The sequence below is a fragment of the Haemaphysalis longicornis genome, unplaced genomic scaffold, assembly GCF_048455015.1.
Source record: "Haemaphysalis longicornis isolate Haplotype H1 unplaced genomic scaffold, Haemaphysalis longicornis Haplotype H1 scaffold_10, whole genome shotgun sequence".
Taxonomy (NCBI): domain Eukaryota; kingdom Metazoa; phylum Arthropoda; class Arachnida; order Ixodida; family Ixodidae; genus Haemaphysalis; species Haemaphysalis longicornis.
In genome coordinates this window covers 115,182,127-115,205,827 of record NW_027526204.1, presented here as the reverse complement: position 1 = coordinate 115,205,827, position 23,701 = coordinate 115,182,127, and the positions used below count along the sequence as shown (strand labels likewise).

At 47.4% G+C, this 23,701-nt stretch overlaps 3 protein-coding genes across 5 annotated transcripts; all 3 read right to left on the bottom strand.

Annotated features, from left to right (window-relative positions):
• Positions 1-184: 184 nt before the first annotated feature.
• On the bottom strand, positions 185-4,692 carry LOC144159153 (uncharacterized). The gene is made up of 2 exons (XM_077690461.1): positions 4,470-4,692; positions 185-1,937 (listed from the first exon to the last, which is right to left on the bottom strand). The coding sequence occupies exon 2, from the start codon at positions 1,636-1,638 to the stop codon at positions 334-336; it is 1,305 nt and encodes a 434-aa protein (XP_077546587.1). The 5' UTR covers positions 1,639-1,937; positions 4,470-4,692; the 3' UTR covers positions 185-333.
• A 2,623-nt stretch (positions 4,693-7,315) lies between these two features.
• Positions 7,316-11,588, bottom strand: LOC144159151 (uncharacterized). Of its 2 annotated transcripts, none has more exons than XM_077690459.1 (2): positions 10,908-10,932; positions 7,316-9,079 (listed from the first exon to the last, which is right to left on the bottom strand). In XM_077690459.1, the coding sequence occupies exon 2, from the start codon at positions 8,980-8,982 to the stop codon at positions 7,486-7,488; it is 1,497 nt and encodes a 498-aa protein (XP_077546585.1). In that variant the 5' UTR covers positions 8,983-9,079; positions 10,908-10,932; the 3' UTR covers positions 7,316-7,485. The 2 variants fall into 2 exon arrangements, with proteins under 2 accessions (XP_077546585.1, XP_077546584.1); XM_077690458.1 differs by lacking the exon at positions 10,908-10,932 and adding an exon at positions 11,281-11,588 and having other exon boundaries at positions 7,317-9,079.
• Positions 11,589-16,888: 5,300 nt separating this feature from the next.
• LOC144159154 (uncharacterized) lies at positions 16,889-19,598 on the bottom strand. Of its 2 annotated transcripts, none has more exons than XM_077690463.1 (3): positions 18,927-19,598; positions 18,128-18,388; positions 16,889-17,271 (listed from the first exon to the last, which is right to left on the bottom strand). In XM_077690463.1, the coding sequence occupies exons 1-3, from the start codon at positions 18,955-18,957 to the stop codon at positions 16,889-16,891; spliced, it is 675 nt and encodes a 224-aa protein (XP_077546589.1). In that variant the 5' UTR covers positions 18,958-19,598. The 2 variants fall into 2 exon arrangements, with proteins under 2 accessions (XP_077546589.1, XP_077546588.1); XM_077690462.1 differs by having other exon boundaries at positions 19,195-19,465.
• Positions 19,599-23,701: the final 4,103 nt, after the last annotated feature.

The window sequence follows — 23,701 nt, the reverse complement described above, 5'->3', positions numbered from 1 at the left end:
ACAAATACATATACGTACACTAACCAATTAGGTCGGATAAAAGCGTTTATTCACAAAAATTACACAATAGCTGACATAGTTTATCATTAAAATTGCCCTGTGAACACAAAAAGCTCCAGTGTTTAGCTACGCGAAAATGTCCAGCCGCCAATCAGAAAGTCTGAAGCGTATTAAATATGGGGCAACGGTGACTCGCCGCCTTCCTGCGCTACTTTTGGTTCACCCGTTACCTTCTCTAACTTGTTGAACACTTCCGCACTGCTAATCACATTTTTCAAGAGTTGGGGGCTTTCGCCATCATCGGTAGAGTCGACGCCACCGGCTAAAACGAACTCAACTTGCCCTGTACAGGAGACTAGAGTTCCTATTCAGGAGCTCTTCAATTTCAGACATAGCCGCATGTTCTCCGTCTGTACCGGCCTCAACACCCCAGAGATTCGTTAACGTGTGGTTATTCTTTACGGCCTCCAAGATAATATCGAGGACACCACTTTCAATTTTGCAGTGCCCGTAAAAGTTCACATCGCTCAACGTAGAGTTGGTACCGAGAAGTTCCGCAAGGGATGTCGCGATATCAGCAGTCAGCACCTCCACATTCATGGTGATGCTGGCTACAGAGTGGTTTTCCTTGAGAGCGTTGAGGACTCTTACAAGCGACTCGTCTCGGTCCAATGGCATGAGGTTTTGGACGCGGCTTAGAGTCGCGGTACGCGTTAGCAAGGACACGAGACCGTCAGTGAGGCCGTCGAACATGTTGCCGTTGGGACCAAATTGGAGCGTCCGCACTGTCGTATTTGCTGCCACGGCGTCGAAGAATTCTCGCAGGCAGTCCTTAGGCACCGAAGCAGCCACGTCGACGGACACTTCGGAACAGTGCCTGTCTTCCCGGAGAAGTCTGGACAGGTGCGGCAGACAGTCCTGCTCCCAACGGATGTAGATCCTCCTGAAGACATCGGCATAGCGTTCCCTTTCGAAGAGGACCTCGATTTCTTCCAGGTCTGTGTCCAGCCCCAGGACTTCCACTAGCCCTAGAGCGGAGTTGACAGTCAGCATGTCTGCAAACGCGACCAGAGCCTGCGACGTGAGGTTGTTCTGGTTAAGATTCAGCTTCTTCAGCGTTTCGTTCACTGTGAGCGCCTCAGCGAGTACTGTAGCACCTTCGTCACTGATGTCGTTAGACCTGAGGTCAAGTTCTTGTAGTGAGCTGTTGTTTCGTAAGAAGTCCGCGATGTCCTTGGCGAATGAGTCGCCAATGTCGTTGCAGGCGAGATTCAAAGTACGCAGACTCCCAAATACGCCGCAAAGGTTCAGGCTGAACTCCTGGCCCTCGCAGTCGAGACCCAAGAGTTCAAGTTCTTCCAGTGACGAACCGTCTTCGAGATTCTCGACTACTGCCCTAACTACGCTCAACGGGGTTCCCCAAAACTTTAGCTTCTTTGCTGGGAAGCTTTCTGAACCGAAAATGGAACGAAGGACCCCGGCCTCGTCCACTGAGAGGTCGTCTCTGTACTCGAGCTGGACGGCTTCGGCACTGACATTGCTTTCCACCACCACGTCACGCTGATTGCGTTTGAGTCCTTTCTTCAGAACTTCGTTTGCACCGAGGCAAGGATTGTCACCGATCACGTCCTCGGACATATTCACAATAAGGTGCGTAAGCCTATCTCTTTAGTCCTAGTGATAGCCACGTGAACTGGTACGATATATGATAGCAAAAGCCCTGCGGAGTTGGCGCCAGCACGCCGCGTAATTGCAGTGGTCTTGTAGGTTGGTAACGAGGGGACGTATGGTTCTTGGGGCCCGTGGACCTTAAGCGTTGCGTTGACCTTTGAGAAGCGCGGCGAAGAGGACACGAGCGTTCGTGGTCTGTTGTCCAAAAGCACTTCTCGAAGAAAGCAAATTGGCTGCCGGGAGTTGATTAATTCCTTCCAGGCCAACTGTGAATGCATGCAAAAAAAAAGTGAATAAGCTTAAGAGTTGGCGCAATATTTGCTGTCGTGTTCGCTATCATCGACCTCTTTGTTCATAATAATCAAAGTAGAACGTGTGGAAATGGAGCACGTACTATCTTGATCACAGTTAGGGTGAGCACGGAAGCGCGTGTCCTTCCGTGCGCAGGAGCCGCCTGTCGGCGTTCCGGGTAACTTCGCACGCATGCGCAGTTCGTTTGCAACGAGGCTATGTGATGAGCGTACGAAGTTACCCGGAACACCGACAGGCGGTTCCCGCGCATGGAATGACACATGCTCCCGTGTTCACCCTAACTGTGATCAAGATAATGTTGAACACCAACGCTGTTTGAGACTTAAACGCTGGCCCGCCTAAACAACGCATGCAAAGCTTTGACTTTGAGACGCTCTACATAAAACCAGTTTTGACCTCTCAGGCCGCATCTTTTTTTATGAAATTATAATGCCTGAAATATCCAGAACGCGATTGTTTTACGTCTTTATATGGACAGGGTGTTTCAAGGAAGACTTTAAATAATTTTGAAATAGGTTTCGGAGGTAAAATTGTTTTCTTGCGCGAATTGATCAGGGGCCGTGGCGGCCGCAATAAAACGAGTTCCAATTGCTATTTAAGGCAACTAGTACTTGTATATTACATTTTTAATTGTTGATTTCAGGCGTGTGATTGCAATGTGGGAATTGTAGAGGATCATCAGTCAACCCAATATTCACCGTTAGATTTGCGAAAATATAATTTCTCGCAGACCTACGACCCGAATACCTGTCCTCAGGACGCGCGCATCTGGAGCTCGGCGGCTTGAAAGCACGGCAAAACCATGCCCCCGTGTTGACGTCACTCGGAGCTATACACTAGTGTCACTAAATACGGTTTTTAGTGACACTACTATACACGTCACACGTACGCCGTGCTTTATCGCGAAGACGCGCGCGTTCTAGCCCGGCCGCGGCAATGTTGTGTCGAACGGACAGAAGCGCGGCGTACGTGTGACGTGTACAGCTCTGAGTGACGTCAACACGGGGATGGCTTTGCGGCGCTTTGCATCCGCCGCGCTCCAGATGCGCTCGTCCGGAGGACTGAAGTATTCGACCCGTAGGTCTGCGAGCAATTATATTTTCGCATATCTAACGCTGGATATTGGGTTCGCTCATGATCCTCTACAATTTCCACCTTACAATCACGCGCCTAAATCAATATTAAATAGTTAACAAATTCTAGTTATAATTGTTGCCCGATAGATAGCAATGAAATTCGTTTTATTACGCCCGCCACGGCTCCTGATCCCTTCCCACAAGAGAAAACGTCTTTACTTCCGAAAGCCTATTTTTAAAATTACTTGCGTATTCCCTGAAACACCCTGGACATTAAACACCCCAAATGACAACTTTGCCTAAGGTTGTTGCGCATTATGCACTTAACAAAACCAGGCGGCTCGGACAGGGACACCAGAAAAGCATATATTAATCTGACGTAACAAAGCACCACGTTTGCGCGCAAAAGCGATGATGCTGCGGGCGTTCATGCGGTATCTTTTCAGCCATGAATGCTGTCATTTCGTAACTCCAGGTACGGCCCGGGCGTCTGTTTTAAAGCGAAACTTTACACGAGCCTAGGGCATCGTGCATTTTATGCACGCTAGCAAAAACACCTTGCAACAAAGCCAACTTCATCGTATGCATCAGAATTAAAACAGCTGTAACTAGTTTTATCCCTACTGATCCTCCCCCACCACACCCCCACCAAACAAAAAAATCATGTGATAATTGTTCGCTAAAACGACTCTTACACTACGCCGACTTTCATTTACTTATCGTAGTTAGATCGCAATGAAAGAGTTCGTATCTTCGTTCAAAGTTGTGTCACTTCTATCACCTTCACAGAGTAGAATGGCTCATTATATAATTTTTTATTTTGCCGATAACTCTCCAGCAATTGCAACACCAAGCGCGAAGGGGTCAAACGCCGCTGACATCTATAACATGTACACAGGCTCTGCTATGCGCGACATGCACAGCCCACTGGCGTGCGGAGGACTTGGACCAACTCAGCGGCAGCACTAAGTGCTTCGAACAAGCTATTTCATCGATTGCTCGGGTTCTTGGGCGTCGTACCACCCACTGCGCCCAGTAAATTTAACACGTGCGATGGACGTCACAATTGCATGACATTCGATTGCTATCACAACCGTTTCAATTATCACCCACTAAACCTCCGATATAACTTGGGTTCAGTATACTTCGCCTGCTGCAAAGAAATCACTCTGAGCTGAAATGATGGCTAGCCTACGCAAGCGAACTGCTTGCAATCAAAGCAGCTGTACTGGGGGAATAAAAGCTTGAGTTAACTTAAAACAAACACGTACCTGCAAGACCACACAAGGACCTCTGCGATATGGTAGTGCAAATACATTTCTCAACAGTCGCTAACAATTTGAGGTTTGTGCTGAAAGACATGCACTTAAATCCTCTTAGCTGAAACTCTTCTCAAGACGACGAGCGTACCTAGATCAACGGCTGTGATCGTCGCTGCACCTGCAACTCCTGCGGAAGAGATGTCAGTCTTCCGGCTGGTCGTAACCGCAGGTAATTAAACAACAGTGGACCCAAAGTGCTAGAAGTGAACCTCTAGGTAGATCCTCCGGATGGATCAGTGCAGCTAGTGATCAGAGCGTGATGAAAATGACCGTGATGTCCGGGATTGCCGCCTCGCCACAATAGCGCTGGCGTCACTAACCCACCAATTTGAATTGTTTGTTTTGATAATATTCTACAAGAGTAATGTGTGCCGTTGCGCCACCGTTACCACCTGGCAGCAAAAAAGCCGTTACGGGTGGGACACTACGGAAAATTTTGTTCGCGTTTCACAGGCGAAACACGACCACGGCGTGTAGTATTAACGCCACTGTAGCTAAAACATTTGTCACTCCTTCGTGGCTATAAATAGTGAACAATTTTTGCGCAGCAAATGATCTGTGATCTGACGTTTTCTCCGCGTTTTCGCAACGATTTTGTTTGTTCCTGACTGTATTGCCTGTGAAGCATGCACCACTGCGCGACATTGGAGCGTGCAGCGAAGCCGACGTACCAGGCACGTGCATGCGGGCTCTGCGTTTGAAACGATCGAGGCGCATCGCGGTATACTTTTGCGGGTTAAAATTGCGTTCCAGTCGTTGGAAAATAACCATTTTAAAAAGTAAGTTTTTCCACGTAGGAGCATGGCGTTATACGTTGCTTTATATGTTCAGGTAAACAAAACGCGCACAAATAGAGCACCTTTGGCGCGAAAGGGAATCGATCTGGTGGCTTTGAGATGTTCTATGAAGCTTAGCGTGGAACTTTTTTGCCTTTCCCAAGGTGAGAGCGTGCGTTTTTAACCGCATCGCTGTTTAATTTTTTTTTTAGTTCCCACGTGGAGCATCCCAAGAAAACTCAGGCCAGCCGAGCGCACGTGAGCGTGTGTCGATCGTGATGAGTGCCCGGCGTCGGCCAGCTCGACTTTCGAGAACACTCTGCCCAGCGTTCGCGGCGTGATTTCTCGCGCGCTGTTCTCTTCGCCAGTTCGCGAGCGTTCGCGCCTGAAGTGGAGAGCACAGACGCCGAGTTCGCGAAGTCAGTTGCCTAGCCCGTGCTAATAACGCAGTCCACTTTGGGAAAGATGTAAAAGCCTGCGGACAAAACGATCCGTGCCTGCATGCAGTCATAGAGAACTTTCAGCGGCAAGTTCGGAAATCCATATGAGTTGCAACAGCGTTAACCCCAAGCGCCGGACTCATCTGTCATCCACGCACCGTACGTGTGCGCGCCGACTAAGGAACAGAGACGAAGGTAGAGGTGCTGCCAGCTCTGCGCTCATTTTTTAGCCTTCACGTGGCAAGCTGACTTATGCACGCGTGCTATGCAAAAAGGCGTGTGCTGCGGTGTTGCTTCAGCTCGATTGAATGGCGGTTTGGCAGTACTTGCAGATTAAAGTAACGTACTCTTCTCTGCCGTTTTGTGCTGAAAGAAACACCTCGAAATCTCGAAAATAGCGAGCGCATTCTCTCGCACGCCCCCCCCCCCCTTCCCCCCCTGACATCTTGAGGATTTTCGGTCGCAGGATCGTCGAACAAGCACACCAATCACTGCATCAAACATATGCTCTTCAGCACAAAGCCTGGGAAAGGGTCCTAAAAGATATCCCGTGCATCAGGTGGTCGCAGAAACACTAATTGGGCAGATTTTTACAGTCTTTTTTTCCCCATTTAAAGCAAAAAAGGATGAACCATTAATTGCAACTCCGATGCATATTCTGAGCAAGCACTTTATTCATGCATGCTGTCATGTGGTAGCTTCATTTTTTTTTTCATTTTCTTATGGTTGCTACTATCAAAACGTATACGGTCTTTATACACAGTTCACGACACAGTAACTAACATCAGCGCGACTCCAGCATTGAGCGATTGTTCATATAGCCTGGGCGCAAATGCAAAGAAGAGTGTACTGCCCCGTCTACAAGCGGCACGGGTCTACCTGCTACGAAGCCTAAGTCGTATAGCGCTTCGGGCAGCTAAAGAAGTGCTTCGCATTAAAAACTGGTAACAGTATGAAAATGAGATGATGGAGCTCCCGCAATTCCCTCTCTCCGCTTCTCATCCCCTGGGGTCACACTGCAACTGAGCCGTTTCAATTTGTAATGAAGAATGTGTGAAGCTTTCACTGTCAGCCGAGGCAAGAACATGCAATTTCTGCGTAGATTCACGCTGAAGTTCTGACAAGCATCTTCATACATGCTAAGTAAACACCGGCTTTTGAAACAAATTTTCGTGGTCTACTATTGAAGCAGAAGAAATGTCTTAGCGGCTAAAAAATTGACAACGGAGCCGTCTTTTAAGCTAGGCCAATTAAGAATTGCTGTTCAGTGTTTTGTTCTCTCAGAAAAACTTTGCTTCAGACAAGAGCCTCATTCTGTGATCAACCGGGTTTAATCCAAACTTTAGGAACGTCGTTTTACGGGTATACCAGTCTCTATTACTCAAAAGGGGAGAATCTTATATGCCCGTTTGTGATCAAGCCCTTCTCGCATAACCATAATGCCAATCGTATTGCCAGCTGCACCCTGCCCATTAGGTCTGTTACAGATTTCCTCAACCATGTCAGGCAACAGCACAAACAAGACGTAAACACCCACTCCGCCTCGTGTCCATCACTTTGTGTATGTGCAGCCACCATTTTTTGTTAATATGAACTTAAGAAACAAAAAATACATCATACACACCTCTACATACAGTGAGAGTCATGAAAAAATGCAATGTTAAGAAGTAAGCTCAATGGTGCATAATATCAATAAAAATGATGCCAAGGCATAATGAGTTTTTTTTTTATTTGTAAACAATAATAGCAACAACAAAATGTTTTGGCAAAGGCCAAAATTGGTGATTGTAGGCATTTGCAACTTGCGCCCCCTTTACCTGAGCAAAAAATTAAAAAAGCTGCAAAAGGAACTAATAAGCTAAGGCACATACCACGTCAGCATAAATGACTAAGAAATAGAGGAATAAAGTCTTTCCACGTCACTGCGCAATGTTTCCCTAGTCTTCCCAGTACGCTTTTCCAGAACGTCAAGAAGACCCGTGCTGGAGAACACCTTTTTCAAGGAGTCTGCGCCCTCGCGGTACCCGTCCTTTTCATCGTCCGAGTACTGACCGTCGCACACCACAAACTCTGCTGCCTTCTCCAAGACACGAGTGTTTCTCTTGAGGAGGTCTTCCATTTCGGACACGCCTTCGACGTCGTCGTCGGGATCCCAAGACACCATGAGCCCTGTCAGCGTGAAGTTTTCTCTGAGTCCTTTTAAGATAACACCGAGAATTTCGCTTGTAATCCCCCAGTACTCGCACACAGCCACGTCCATCAGGGTGTTGTTTACAAGCAAGAGCTCGGACAAAGCCTGTGCAATGTCGGGCGTCAGAAGCTCCGCGTACATGGTAAAAGTCGTAATCGAGTGGTTGGACTTCAGGGCGTTGAGGACTCTAACGAGCGACTCGCTCCCATCTGAAGTCATGAGGTTTTGGATGTGCGTCAGCGTCTGTGTCTCTTTCACGACGTGCACGAGGCCGTCAATGAGGGCGTCGAAAGTGTTGCCGCTCGGATAGAAGTGCAGCATACTCACGGTCTTGCTTCGCGCCACGGCGTCGAAGAATTCGTGTAGGACGTCCTTGGCCACCGAGCTTGTGACGTCTACGGACACTTCCGAGCAGTGCCTGTCCTCGACAAGCAGTTTTGTGAGGTGCGGGAGGAATTCCTGCTTCCACAGGATGTAGATCCTCTCGAAGACATGAGCATAGCGGTCCTGCTCAAACAGTGCGCGGATCTCTTCCAGCTCAAGGTCGACTTCGAAGAGCTCTGCGAGCTTTAGCGTGGTGTTGACGGTGACTGTGTCGGCGAACGCCACCACTGTTTTCGATGTGAGGTTGTTCTGGACTAGGTTTAGCGTCTTCAGTGTAGTGTTTGTGGTGAGCGCTTCGGCAATCGCCACAGCGCCTTCATCGCCTATTTCGTTGGACCACAGGCTGAGCTCTTGTAGTGAATTGTTTCCACGCAAGAAGACTGCGACTTCTTTGGCAAATGAGTCGTCAATGTCGGTGCAGGCAAGACGCAAGGATCGCAGCTTTCTGAAAATTCCCGAGAGGTTTAGACTGAAACCTTGGCCCCCAGAGTCGACGCCGAACAATTCCAGCTCCTCCAACGACGTATCTTCATCCAGGTTCTCTACGGCAACCTTAATTACGCTCAGTGGAGTTCCATTGAACTTCAGCTTCTTGATAGACCGGCTTTCGGTCAGCCTTTGGCGAAGGACATGAGCTTGGTCCACTGAGAAATCGTCCCTGTATTCAAGCTCGGTCGCTTCTATCACATTGCTTTCCACTTTCGCCCCGTCAGTTATCTCGGATTCACCATCGTTAGTACTCAGCTTGTCTTTGAGGACGTTGCTGAGGTCGCCGTCTTGGCCAGCAGCTGGTGCATCACTGTCAGCCATCTTCAATTCGAGTACCTCAAGCGCTACTTCTTGTTAAGGCGTCAGTATGTTGTCGTTAGGTAGACCCGAAGGAAGTTGGGCTGGATCTTGAAGCCACCTGCAAGAGTAACACATGCATATTTACATAAAAACATGCACGCAGACATCACGATCCAAGTATTATGCCAACAGTATGGCTTCCAGCGAACTAGAAGCGTATTAAAAATTTTAAGATTGTGTAACAGAAATTATAATACATGACAAAAACTTTAGATGGATTTCTCAGAAAGCTATTTCATCTGAGCTAATTTTTTCATTAATTACAATGAGAAAAACTGGGATTTCTGACTGCCTAGTTACCAATACGTTTGTTGTTTTAATGCATGATCCAATTTATTGCACGAAATGCCGCATGTGAACACACACACACACACAGTATATCTATACAAAATTTTAAGATGGGTTTATTGCCCACTGAAATGCAGCAGAGCGCCTAACGAAGGCAGTACAGAGCAAACCGAACACAGGGCTGGATGTCAACGCCCTTTTCGATATCCATGCCGATGATAACTGTCCGGTCTACTGCTTCTTTATTATTCTTTGTCCATCATTTGTATATTCTGCCCCCTTCTGATTGATTGATTGATTGTAGGGTTTAACACGCCGACGCAACGCAGGCCATGAGGCGCGCCGTAGTGGAGGGCTCCTGATTAATTTTGACCACCTGGGGATCTTTAACGTGCACCGAAATATCGTACACACGGGCGTTTTTGCTTTTCGCCTCCATCAGAAAAGCGGCCGCCACGGCCGGGAATCGAACCCGCGACCTTGTGCTCAGCAGTGCAACGCCTTAGCCACTGAGCCACCGCGGCGGGGTTTCTGCCCTCTTCTGCACACCAATATATATATATATATATATAGTCTGAAAAGATAAAAACTCACACAGAGCGCGAAAAACTCACACTGGAGGTCCAGTCAGTCGAAACGTTAGTAAACATGTTTGCTATTGTTTTTTGAGGCGTGCGTCGGACTCTACTTTTTGATATTTCTTCTGGACCATTGGAAACTTCTCTTCTTCGACCGTATATACATACATATACAAATATATTAGCTTGCAGGCTACAGGATGTCCAATATGATGTGAAGTCACAATAAAAACATTATATTTATTCGCTCGACACCTCGGACAGGAAATGTAATCAATGCAAAAACGCAACTCAATGGGTACAGCAAACAGATTTTGTGTGGGCGACAGCGACAAACGAAAGCAATCTATACATTGCTGTCTAGGGCCTCCGTCACCAGCCCTCTCTTGTGGCCAGCTTCTGGCTGGCCAAACGTGAGAAATGGCAACGGACGCTGTCGCACTGTCGTCACCCTCGGCGGCCTGTGTATAAATTTTTTTCGCTTGCTATTGTTGCCTACAATATCCGTTCGTTTGTGTTACATTTTTTTGCGTCGCTCGTCGCTGCACGTGGTTACCCCTACAAACACACCTCAAAAACTCTTGGAAGCAGCATGAAATCTTAAGAGAGAGACACAGAGACAAACAAGGCAAAAGGAAAAGAAGGGCAAGGTGAGGTAACGACATACAGCCAACCTAGTTATACGAAGACCCCTGTAGGGGAAACTTCGTTATAAGCGACACATCCTTAAAAGCGGAGAAAATCTGGTCTCAATGCATGCACTGCAGTGGGGGCAGTGAAGCATTTCAAACAAAGCGAGAATGCGTCTAGGGGCACCGGTACCTCCCCTTCCAACCTCCCCCCCTCATTCCCACAACTGCCTAAGTGCGAAAACAGCCCCGAACCACTGAAAACTACTCCGCACAGGCAAGTCGAAGTGACCACAAAAAAAAAAAAAAAAACATTCTGCAAAACACAGCGTCCTCTAGCAGTCTCACAACAGAATCCGTCTCTCTAAAACAAGCTAGCGGCGTCACTGACTTAGTACACGAAATCGACGGTATGCAGTGGGCGGTGCCGTCGAGGGCGGTGCCAGCGGTCCATGCCAGCGGTCTTCGTTCATTCAGTCGTGAGTCAATCAAGTTCGGCCACCGACGAAGCAAACGCGAAACTTCACCGAGGCCAACGTCACTTACATTAACAAAAAAAAATATTGATTTGAGGGTGGCAATAACAAATGACGCCCACGAGCGCACGCGACAGTTGAGATACACGCACACGTGCGCACCGCATAAATTTCGGCGAGTGGTCACAACTGTCGTACGAACACTATCAACAAAGGCAGCGATCATGGTGTTAATACTGCGTAGCAAAGGCCGTTGCAGACGTGAAACATTGCTGGCATGTTGCTCACCTCAAACTTTGGGAAGAAGCACGTGATGCACCAGAGGTCCAAATGCTGTTGCCTCTCTCGAACGCGTTGAAACAGAAACGATCTGACCCAAATGCAACAAAACAATTTACTACAAACGACTTTGTACTTTTGCGTTGCCTGTCATCGGATCTTTAAAGCAGAAAAGCTAGTCAACAATACAGTTAACTTTCTGTTACCATGGAGTAGAGAGCTCTGAACATGTAGTTGCGCTTGCGTTCCAGTTGCGGCTCATGACGAGTCTGAAAGAGGCTAGAGATGTCCGCTTAGCACGTTGTAGCGGGACGTGCGCTAGCGATACATATTGTTTTGTCGGTTGCAACGTTAACGTACGCGTAGCTGGCTTTTACACTATTAATTTTCTTCATTGCTTGTTCTTTTGCACTCGCGAAAGTTGACCAAAAAATAAAACAATAAAACGACTTCGCTTTTATGAGCTACTTGCAACGGTAAATTATTAAAAACAATTAAAACTGTACGTTTTATTCTCCTTTAGTAACAAGTCTGAGTAAGTTTTTTTGCGTTGCTTGATCTGAAAGTAACACCTGGGAAAACGGGAAAACTTCATGAGTTCTACTTTCGCTCCCTGCTGGCGATTTATGCGAGGCTGTTCGCTCGCTTGGCTTGCTTGGCCCGCTCGCTCACTACCTCACGACCTCACTATCTCTTGCTGAGCGAACAATGAGCGAAAAGGGCGCTGTGGGGCTGTGGATTACGTCGCCTCATTGCGTTGTTTTTCGTTCTCGTGGACGTTCAGAAAGGGAATTCCTGCTACGCAGCGTCTTTCGTACGGAAATGCAGCGTGCTGTCAGTGCTGTGTTACCGTTCCGGACTGCACGAGCTGTCGGGATTGCAGTCGTCGTGTCTGCTTGGCTCCGCGCGTGATTTGAGATCACATTTCCATCGTGTTTCCTGAGCATCGCGTCTCCGCGCGAGATCTGTTTTCGCATACGTGCAAAGGTAGGCGTACAGAACTGCGCTTTTGTTGCTTTGCTTGTCGATCGCTGCGTGAACCTGCCAAAGTTAAAAAAAAAAAAAGAGTATACAGTCCGTGCAGGGCCATGAAAGCGTCTTTGCGATAACAGTGCGAGCACCACGGCGTAGCTTAGGCCAGCGTTCTACTGCTGATAAAGTTTGGAGCAAGCACTCAGCCGTGATATATGATAGAATGATAAACCAGTTTGTTTTGGTCCTCGTCGAATGATCTTATCAGGTTTGGTTGGCCCGCTGCGCTGCTGCTCACTCTGAGCGGCGGCCAGGCCTCCGCGAAGTGCTTGCGAAAGTGCGGAAGGAGGCCAGGTTCCACCTGCGACAAGAGCAGCGCAGGCTTGGGCCTCAAAGCTTCGCAACCACTTGGTGTAATCCAGCGGTGATCCTTGAGGAGGCTGGGGGGATCATCAAGGTGGTTCACTAACAGTTCTCTTTGTTTTTCAGGCTGGCTAAGGTTTTCTTTTTCCACGTAGCCAGGGGCATTCACACTGCCACCCTTGCGCCCAGGGGGAAGGGCCGCCACTCTAAAGCAAAAAATTCCCCCTCGCTCCGGTGGGGGGAAGGGGGGGCACCCTTTCCCGAGTGGCGTTATCGGAGTTGAATGATGATGGTTGGTTGAGTTTTGCTGCTCTGGGGTGCGGCACTTTGGTGCCAATCCCTCTACCATCTGACAACGGTAGCGACGGTGTGGTGCTCGGTTCCTGTCTTTGGGTACACCACACGGTTCTCAAATCACCGATTGGCTTCACTTCAAAGACCCGGCCGTACTTCTACATCGATAGTTACCATATTGTATAATGTGGAGCCCTTCGTAACAATCTCTGTTCAAGGTTTTTTTTCTCTGCGATTGTGATGCTACTCGCGCCTTTAAATTACTGCTTGGTATTTTCTTCCAGCTTTCTTTCTGAGACTGCCAGTGAATACATCACAAAAACTTCATCCCAGCCCCTTGATCAACGTCTCAAGTGGGAGGTAAGAAACTATCATAATGTCAGCAATAAGCTGAAGCTAACCAGGATATATGACGTTTTCTTGCAGGACACCTAGCGTTTTCCCCAGATTCTGTCATTCCAAGAAGGGTACGTAGTATTTAGTTCCTTTTCCCTTTATTCAAGTGCGTATTCTGCTGCCGTTGCTGCGAAGTTTGCTGCCGCTCTTTCTGCTGAAGAAACAAGCTTTTCGCATCAAAAACAACATTTCAATTGGTGGCCCAACTTCTCATAAACAAGTTTACAGAACACGTGAACATGTACCCAAGCACGTGCCTTCTTTCGCATAATATTTTAGCGTGCAGTATTATTTTTAGAGACTAACCACTGTATTCACAAACCTATCTTAAGTATCGCTTTTCCCTCCCGCACTTTTCGGCGACTTAACATGTTTCAAGAACTGAACTTATGCTTAAAGGGCGCCTTTTCGCGTACTTATCGGCCCGACAAGTAAGGTCTACTGAGGTAGCTCCTGACCTCACTTAAGTGCGCCTTGTCGGGATAAGCAAGATGGCCGACTACGATGACAGCTTAGCCGATGTAGTTGATTTCATCGAGTTTTTGGACCGTGCGAACGAGATCAACGCTTATGCGTTGGCGCATACACCACCGTGAGTGGTAAGGGATCGAGGCAACCCCATGGAGGAATACGACAACGTCGAGTTTCTTCGTCGCTATCGTTTTTCGAAGCGAGCCGTGCAGCAGCTGCTCGCTAAGTTGCCGCTTCGCGAGAATACGGACGCATGCGGCTGCCCGCTACCACCGCTGCTTAAGCTGCTCGTGGCGCTTTGGTTTTACGGAGCGGGAATCTTTCAAGTTGTGACCGGGGACTTGGTGAACGTTTCGCAGCCCACAGTGTCGAGAGTCGTCACCCGGTTGTCAATGATGATCGCCGCTACTTTGTACCCGGCCCTGTGTAAACTGCCTACTGCGACAGAAGTCCCTGGAGTGATGCGGCAGTTCTACGCGATCGCCGGGTTCCCCGGAGTGACAGGCTGCATCGACTGCACTCATGTGCCAATCCGGAGCCTAGGGGGAGACGACGCTGAAGTCTTCCGTAATAGAAAAGGATACTTTTCTGTAAATGTTCAGGTGAGTCCAAAACCGCCCAGTGCAGTTCCTGCGTGAAAAGAGTTGCAAGCATATAGCCACCTGAACGGCAACTTGGCGGCATGCCATTCACTTGTCAGTGCAGGCATTCACTCGCTGTGTGTAGAGATGGACGGGAGGGTGCGGTAGGTACCCGGTTATTTGCAGAATGGGAGAAATTCCCTTTCAACATTAGATAAATGTTGCAGCTGACAACCTATGTCAGTCACGTGTGCTTACATACCACACCCAAAAAGAATTTCAACTCAAGGCTATATCATTGCTTGCCCAATGTTTTGCTCATGGTGCCCACTTTACCCTGCATCAAAAGCACCATTCCAAAATGACCCCTACCCCCTCCATAGCTAACTCAGGGAAAATGCCTGCACCTGCATATTGACTGCAAAGTAGCTCCAGATTTCTGGCTTTTTTTACTCAACGCTAAGCACACTGGGCTTGCGTTTCATACTTCCCACTTTTTATTTCTAGGCAATAACTGGGCCACAACTGCAGTTTTTTGATCTCGTGGCAAGCTGGCCTGGCCCAGCCCATGACAGCCGAATCTTCGACAGCAGCAATGCCTGTGCTCAATACGAGGACGGAACTGTTCCTGGTGTACTCCTAGGTGATCAAGTGTACGCTTGCCGGGCGTAATGCTGACCCCGCTCAGGGTCTCCGGACGGCCAGGCAGCCCGCAGTACAAGTAAGCCCGTATTCTCAAGTGACATTGCAGAATGTGGCAGTAAGAGCATAATACAGCAAAACCACCTTGTTAGTGTGTGGCTTCTTAAAGGGACAGACAACCGATTTTTGTCGCGTATATGTTCTCTAGCTCATATGAAAGCCAGCGTTTTACATAGCCCGGTAACCACAAGCAATTTTTAAACAAACTGGCAGAAATAATTTTAATTTGGTAGCAAACTTCCTGAAATCGGAAGGGTGGCGGTTCGTAGTGTCGAAACTTGACACTACAATATGTGTCCCTGTCACGTGACCTGCAAACCTAGCAGCTACTGCAACTGCTGAAACGTTCATTTACGTATAGAAAACCTTTTAACACAAGTATTTGTACAAGCTTAAATAGTATATGTATTTCTAAATATTACTTTGAAAATTCTAAAAACACGCCGCCCGCCGCCGCTGGGTTGCTATCAGTGTGGCTAACTGAGCCACCATGCCCAGAATCAACGGTAGCGTTCAGCAAACAGACCAAGCGAAGGAGCTGTGATGATTCTGTCTGGGTCAGGGGCGTTTGTTCTGCCAAAATATTTGATTTCAGTCTCCAAATACGCCAACGGCAGCTTAAAAAAAAAAAAAAAGAACGTCGCGCCCGGGGAGAATCGAACTTCCCGCCTCCACAACGTGAAGACAGATTCTACCTATCGTTTATCCCAACAGATGGCGCATTCGTGCAAAATAGACCCTTGCATTAAAAAAACACAAAGAGGAACAGGAAAGCCTGCGATTCAAACTTTTTTAGCTGGGAACAAGTTTTTAAATATCGTTTTTCATTTCGCATACAGACAAAAGTATGTTGCCGAGATACTCTATGTCATGGTTGCCAGCATTAGTTTTGGGAGGGACACATACGGCTCGTAGATAAAAAAATTCGATTTAAAAAGTTCTAGAGCGTTATCAGCAAAACCGTTTCTCGTCAAGGTGCTTTAAGTGATGCCCTTTCATTTGGGATGGAGAATATATACTCGACAGAAATCGGTTGTCTGTCCCTTTAAGCTATTTCTCTTTCTAGTTTGGAAAGTAGTGCAAAAACCCAAGTCATAGTTTCGTGGTAAATAGATGAGCCCTACCACCATTTTGTACATAGTGTTCTTGCGACCCCGTCATGTGGTTTAACGAGATTCTTAAGTGTATACATTTCCGTTATGTGTTACAGGTACAACAAGGCACAGATCAAAACCAGAAACTCCATTGAGAGGGCATTCGGGGTCTGGAAGAGAAGGTTTCCGTGCCTGAGGATGACGCTGCAAATCAAGACCGAAACTGTGCCAATTGTAGTGACAGCATGTGCCGCCCTTCACAACCTTAGCCTCCAAATGAATGAGCTGTGTCCAGATGAAGCCGACAACCACGTCGGAAGCAGCCACGACTAGCCAGAACCAGCAGTGCAGAATGAGCAAGATGCCTGCCTTGATGGCTACAGAAGGAGGGCGCGGCTGATTGAAGGATACTTTTCCTGAAAATGCACCAGATGAAGAAAGTGCACGTTTTTTTTATGTACCAAGGATTTATGAGCAGATTTCTTTCAGTGTTCTTTTATTGCTTTTGTTGTTAGGCACTAGCTAGTTATTTTAGTCAGCTTTCTTTTGCTCGCACGTTTTCAGCATAAAGAGCGTGTATCGCACTCCTGCAATGTGCTTTGTTGCAGCAATCCACTACCAATAATCTCATTCACAGTATGCACTGTTTCTCTTTCCACCTGTTAGAGAAAAAGAGTGAGAAGCAGCAAAGACAGGCCATTTTTATTCCATTTTCTTTTTTGCCAGCTGAATCTTCAGTTCAATTCATCGTTTCGCCTTGAGGTTTTCTACCTCAAGGTCGTGCACTTGCTTCCTTTTTTCGGCCTTGTCACGGCTTTCAGTACGGAGAAGCCGCATCCGGAGCAAATGTTCCTGATTCTTCCGGCTGTCTTCTTTGGTCACTGAAGCCATGCGGGCGCGCAACTCATCGCTGACACTCAGCTGCTGCTTTGCCTGGCTTATGATGGGTGGGGAGGCAGCGGCAACACTCCTTCTTGCTGGCCTGCTGGAGTGGGAAGAGGCCAGAAAAGCTGGTGACGTGTCTTCGACCTCGGCTGTGCATGCAGCTGGGACTTCATCCATGTCCTCCCCTCCAGCCACAGCAGGAGGACTTGGAGGGTCAGATGTCCAGAAGCTGCAACTGCCGCCTGCAATAAGAATTATCCATGTCAGCTTTGCAGGGAAAACCACACGCCAAATACAGAACTGAAAAAATCCTGTTTGTTTCAACAGTGCGCAGATAGCTCTTGTTTTGTATGATTCGCTTATCGTGGTGCCACTTTGCAAGTGGCCAATTACACGTCATGGTGCTTCGGATAATCAGACAACTGACGAGACCAGTAAAGAGTGTATGGGCACCAGCTCAGTGAAATCCTAGAAGGCTAGGTGCCTAGGGCAGTGCTTGAGGTCACTCCGACATCATGCAACGAATTCGCAAAGTTCTAGATGATGGGGATAACTAGTACCGGGTCTGTTACGCCCGTTTCATTTCAGGTAGGGACAAAAGCTTCCATCTCACACTTCGTCACATGCTTGAAACATTACGTAGTGCTTGAAATGTGTACTAATTAAGCTAGCTGGCAAACTACACGCGAGACGAACCTTACTGGGCGCCCAGCCTCAACCCGGGCTATGAGTATTTCGAGGTGAATTCGCATGCATGCAATGCCTCTTGACTTTCGTCACCTTCGACGGTTCCCTAATGACCAAGCGTGTTCCATGATAAACTTGATGTTGGGATAGTCAGGTGCAGAATTTAACTATTTCAAATACAGTGCAGTGCAGAGACGAAGACGTATGGAGAGACAAACTAGAGCGCTCTTGTTTGTCACTTGTCTTTGTGCTGCTTTTGTAGTCAAAGTGATCTTGTACTGCTTATAATTTCAGGCTACATTATTGCACATGAAATCGAGTTCTCTTTTATAAGTCCATGCTAAAATGAAGTTATTTTCAAGTAAACTGAAGAACTATATACGGTTATAAAAATGAGCTGTAAAGTCATACCCTCTTCAGAGACCGGAATCGGTTGTGATGGCTGCAGCAGTGCCATCACTCCCGGTGTGTAGGTCTGGTGAGGTAGGGGAGAGCTGCAACCAGTGCTGCTCGCCCTGGGTGGCACTTCATCCTGGGAGGCAGCAGTGCCATTCTGGTGTCGCATCCTGTCCCTATCAACAGGGCTGTCGAGGCGCTTGTTCATGTGGGATGCAATAGCGCCCACCTGCTCCAGCTCATCTGTTAGCTTCTTGCGTGGAGGGCTGCCTCCTCCTGGAAAAGCACACATGCATAAAATCAGCTGGCTGATGCACTCCTACCTTAATTGCTACACACACGACTTGGTGAGCTTACAAAACTCTGTATGCTGCGTCTACCACCAAATAAAAGACACCACTACACCCAGTTTAGGAACATAACGTGCACTTATAATAAATTGCGTTGATTGACTTGAAAAATGGAGTTCTCAAATGCAGTGCTTCATGTGCCCTGAGCTGAAAATGACATCAAATGTACCACTGCATTCCACCTTCAAAAATTATCACGTAGAAATATGATAAATGGAGTTACTCCCTTTAGAAAACACTAGCCAGTATTTGTGCCTCCCCCCCCCCCCCCCCACTGAAAAAAAAAATTCCCTGGTATCTCATGTGAAAGCCGAGAGACTTCGAACACAAGTTGGAGGCGGTACCTTGACCTTACGAAGCCGCACGTTGTTTCTGCGTCACTGATGTTCAAGAAAGTGCGCAGTCGCACGAATATACATTCACGGCACGGTTCTACGATGTCACACGTATGCCGCTGTTCTTACCCGCTTCTACAGCAACACGGGCTGTGCACATTCAATCGTAATCTACAGCGAAACAAATTAGTGGCACTGGCACACGATACAATGCTCATGTCTTCGGCCTGTCACACCCATATCGTTAACAGATAACACCCGGCACCACGGCCGGCGGCCTGCCAAACAACGTCATTCCGCGTTTCTTCTGTGCGGCTGCAGCTGAACGAAGCGCACTAACATTGCACGCCATGAAACACTACAAAGCGCTGGCAAACGCAAGCAACATGAAGCTCACCTGTCTTGAACCTTTCCCTGGTGTCACAGGAAGTCCCTTTTCGGTACTTTTCTTTCAGATTTTTCCAACACTTCTTCAGTTGGTCCTGTGTCCTGGGCCGGACGCCGTGTTGGCAGTTGAATTCTTGTGCGACCTGCCTCCACGTCAACTTTTTCCGATGTACCGACACCCTGTCCGTTTTTTTGTTTTCAATCACGTCCTTATATTTCCTGGCCAGCTCCATTAGCAAGCCCTTTTCTTCAAGAGTATAATTAACTTTCTTTTTTTCCATGCTGAACAAAAAAAATGCCACTACACTATATACTAGAAAATGCTAAAACGAGCGGGAACTTACTAACAAAGCGCGACGCGGCAGCCCAACACAAACACAAAGAACGCCGTCAATACGACAAGAGATGTTTTGACGTCTCTCAGAGCTATACCCGTCACACGTACGTCGCGCTTTATCGCGGAGGCGTGCGCGTTTTAGCCCGGCCGTGGCTTTATCATGTCTTGAACGGAAAGAAGCGCGGCGTACGCGTGACGTGTACAGCTCTGAGTGACGTCAGCACAGGGGCATGGCTTTGCGATGCTTTGCAGCCCCCGAGGTCCAGATGCACGCGTCCGAAGGACTGAAGTATTCGACCCGTAGGTCTGCAAGCAATTATATTTTTGCAAAACTAACGCTGGATATTTGGTTGACTGCATAGCGATCCTCTACGATTTCCACCTTACAATCGCGCATCTAAATTAATAATAAATAGTTAAGTAACAAGTAAAAGTTACTTGTTGCCCTAGATAGCAATTGAATTCGTTTTATTGTGCCCGCCACGGCTCGCGATCAATTCGCAGAAGAAAAAAAAACATCTTTACTTCCGAAAGCCTATTTTCGCCTGAAACACCCTGCATATTAAACACTGCGAATGACAACTTTGCCTAATGTTGTTGCACATTATGAACAAAACCAGGTGACTCTGACAGGGACACCAGAAAAGCATATATTAATCTGACGTAACAAAGCACCACAATTGCGCGCAAAAGCGATGATGCTGCGGGCGTTCATGCGGTATCTTCAAAAGCCTGTCGTATGTTGGCATTTCTGCATAGAAACACCAAACAGTTCCCCCAAAGTTCACGAGAGCTATTGTATAAAACCTACGTCAGAACGGTATAGGAATATGCATGCACTGTGTGGGACCCGCCAACAGCAATGGATAAAACAAAATTAAAAATGTACAGAACCTGGCAGCTCGTTATGTTTCTGGAAATCACGCGAGACTTCAAAGTATGACAAAGTTAAGAGTCCTTGGGGTGGGAATTGCTAAAACTAAGAAGGAAGAAGTTGCGGTTAAAGTTATTTTATATTTACTACAATCAAGCTAGGATACCCCACGAGAAGTATTTACTTTCACCACACTACATATCGCAGCGACACGACCACAACCATAAAGTACGTGAATATCGCAGCAAAACTGAGTTTAAGTTATCTTTCTTTCCCAACACTATCCCGGAATGGAACGCCTGAAACAATCAGTATTGTTGATAATGAAGCGTTTGCGAAGGCTTTGTGAAAATGTGTGCGCATGTATTAGTATAAATTGGACGTTGTTACTTTGTTTTTTGCTTGCATTGTGCTTTTTCATGTATGTACCCCTCCACTGTAATGCCACTAATGGCGATGTGGATAAACGAATAAATAAATAAATAAATCTTTTCAGGCATGAATGCTGTCATTTCTTAACTCCAGGTTCAACTGCCCGGCTTCTGTTTTAAAGCGAAACTTTATGCACCAGGCCAAGGGCACCATGAGCAAAAACTCCTTGCGGCAAAGCCAACTTCAGGGTATGCTCATCTGAAAACAACTGTAACTAGTTTTATCCCTACTGACCCTCCCCCACCCCACCCCTGCCAAACAAAAAAAAAATAGATGTGATAATTGTTCGCTGACGACTCTTACAATACGCCGACTTTCATTTACTTATCGTAGTTAGTTCGCAATGAAAGAGTTCGTATCTTCGTTCAAAACTTTGTCACTTCTATCACCTTCATGGAGGGGATAGGCTCATTATTTATGTTCTTTTGCAGTAAACTCTCCAGCAATATCAACACCAAGTGCGAAGGGGTCAAGCGCCGCTGACATCTATAACAAGAACACAGGCTCTGCTGTGCGCGCGACCTGCACAGCCCACTGACGTGTGGAGGACTTGGAGCAACTCGGCCGCACTAAGTGCTTCGAATGAGCTATTTCATCGATTGCTCGGGTTCTTGGGCGTACCTGTGCCCAGTAAAGACGTGCGATGGACATCACAAGCATGACATTATATATCGTTATCAGAACCATTTCAATTCTCATCCACTAAGCCTAAAATATAACTTGGGTTCAGCATTGCCTACTGCAAACAAGTCACTCTGAGCTCAAATGATAGCTAGCGTACGCAAGCGAACTGCTTGCAATCAAACCAGCTGTACTGGGGGAATAAAAGCTTGAGTTAACTTAAAACAAAGACGTACCTGCAAGACTACACAAAGACCTCTGCGATATCATATGGTAGTGCAAATAAATTTCTCAACAGTCGCTAACAATCTGAGGTTTGTGCTTGAAGACGTGCTTGTTGGCAGCTCAAATCCGCTTAGCTGAAACTCTTCTCAAGACGACGAGCGTACCTAGAGCAACGGCTGTGATCGTTGCTGCACCTGCAACTCCTACGGAAGACATGTCAGTCTTCCGGCTGGTCGTAAGCGCAGGTAATTAAACAACAGTGGACCCGAAGTGCTACAAGTGAACCTCTAGGTAGATCCTCCGGATATATCAGTGCAGCTGGTGATGAGAGCGTGATGAAAATGACCGTGATGTCCGGGATTGCCGCCTCGCCACAACAGCGCTGGCGTCACTAACCCACCAATTCGAATTGTTTGTTTTGATAATATTCTACAAGAGTAATGTGTGCCGTTGCGTCACCGTCACCACCTGGCAGCAAAAAAGCCGTTACGGGTGGGACACTATGGAAAATTTTGTTCGCGTTTCACAGGCGACACACGACCACGGCGTGTAGTATTAACGCCACTGCAGCTAAAACATTTGTCACTCCTTCGTGGCTATTAATAGTGAACAATTTTTGCGCAGCGAATTATCTGTGATCTGACGTTTTCTCGGCGTTTTCGCAACGATTTTGTTTGTTCCTGACTGTATTGCCTGTAAAGCATGCACCACTGCGCGACACTGAAGCGTGCAGCGAAGCCGACGTACCAGACACGTGTATGCGGGCTTCGCGTTTGAACCGAGTTGCACCGCGGTTTATTGCGGGTTAAAATTGCGTTCGTCATTCGAAAATAATTTTAAAAAGTAAGTTTCTCCAGGTAGGAGCAGAGAGTTCTTCTAGTTTGCTTCTTATGTTCGGGTAAATAAAACTACGCGAACGAAATAACTGCTAGGAGCACTTACCAGCTTAGGAGTGTGCGTTTTAAACAGCGGAGCTGTTGTTACTGGCCGTAAGTTCGGGGTTCGTGCGCGCCGAAAACTCCCCGCAAGGAACGTTATCACGTAGGCGTCGCATTACCCACTCTGCAACGAAAAGACACGTGATAGCAGCTGCCGCAACACTCGAGAGGAGCGTGCGCATGCGCTCAGTATCGTAGGAGAACCCTTCGCACTAGAGCTCGCATCGTCGTGCGCATGCGCTCAGTATAGTACAAAAGACCTCGTGCGCACCGTATTCGCAGTTATGAGCATGGCCCGGCCGCGGATAGCATGGCCGTGGAAGTGGCCGTGAACCGAAAGGCAGGGCGTGCTACTGAAAATACCTATGTATCCGGCAATGCTCACCTACAACAGCTTCGCGATTCAAGTCTTGCGCATGAGTGCAAGCTTCCCTAATTTTTTTTTTCAACAGCAGAGCTGTTTAATCTTTTAGTTGCGCGGTGGAGCATCTCAGAAAACTCAAGCCAGCCGAGCGCACGAGCGTGCGCTTCGTGACGAGCGCCTAGCGTCGGCCTTCGAGAACACTCTGACCAGCGTTCGTGGCGTGATTTCTCGCGTGCTGTTCTCCTCGCCAGTTCACGCGCGTCTTCATACAAGCATCTTCAACATGCTAAGTAAACACCTGCTTGAAACAAATTTTCGTGGTCTACTATTGGGGCAGAAGCAATGTTTTCAAGGCTAAAACAGTGACAACGGAACGGTCTTTTGAGCTAAGCCAATTAAGAATTACTGTTCAGTGTTTTGTTCTGTCAGAAAAACTTTGCTTTAGACAAGAGCCTCATTCTGTGATCAACTGCGTTTAATCCCAAGTATAGGAATGTCGTTTTAGGAGTAATACTAGTCGCTATTACTCACAAGGGAAGAATCCTAATGCCAATCGTATTGCCAGCTGCAGCCTGCCCGTTAGGTCTGTTACCGATTTCCTCAACCATGTCAGGCAACAGCACAAACAAGAGGTAAACAACCACTTTGCCTCAAGTCCATGTCCTTGTGTATGTGCAGCCACAATTTTTTGTTAATATGGACTTAAGAAACAAAAAAAAAAACATC

Bases quoted from the DNA above. Each gene is read 5' to 3' on its own strand.
- LOC144159153 (XM_077690461.1), bottom strand. From the start codon at position 1,638: ATGTCCGAGGACGTGATCGGTGACAATCCTTGCCTCGGTGCAAACGAA.
- LOC144159151 (XM_077690458.1), bottom strand. From the start codon at position 8,982: ATGGCTGACAGTGATGCACCAGCTGCTGGCCAAGACGGCGACCTCAGC.
- LOC144159154 (XM_077690462.1), bottom strand. From the start codon at position 19,465: ATGGAAAAAAAGAAAGTTAATTATACTCTTGAAGAAAAGGGCTTGCTA. The intron at 18,389-19,194 runs GTGAGCTTCATG...GTGCTTTTCCAG, and splicing joins CAGGGAAAGGTTCAAGACAG to GAGGAGGCAGCCCTCCACGC. The intron at 17,272-18,127 runs GTATGACTTTAC...TTCTTATTGCAG, and splicing joins GATTCCGGTCTCTGAAGAGG to GCGGCAGTTGCAGCTTCTGG.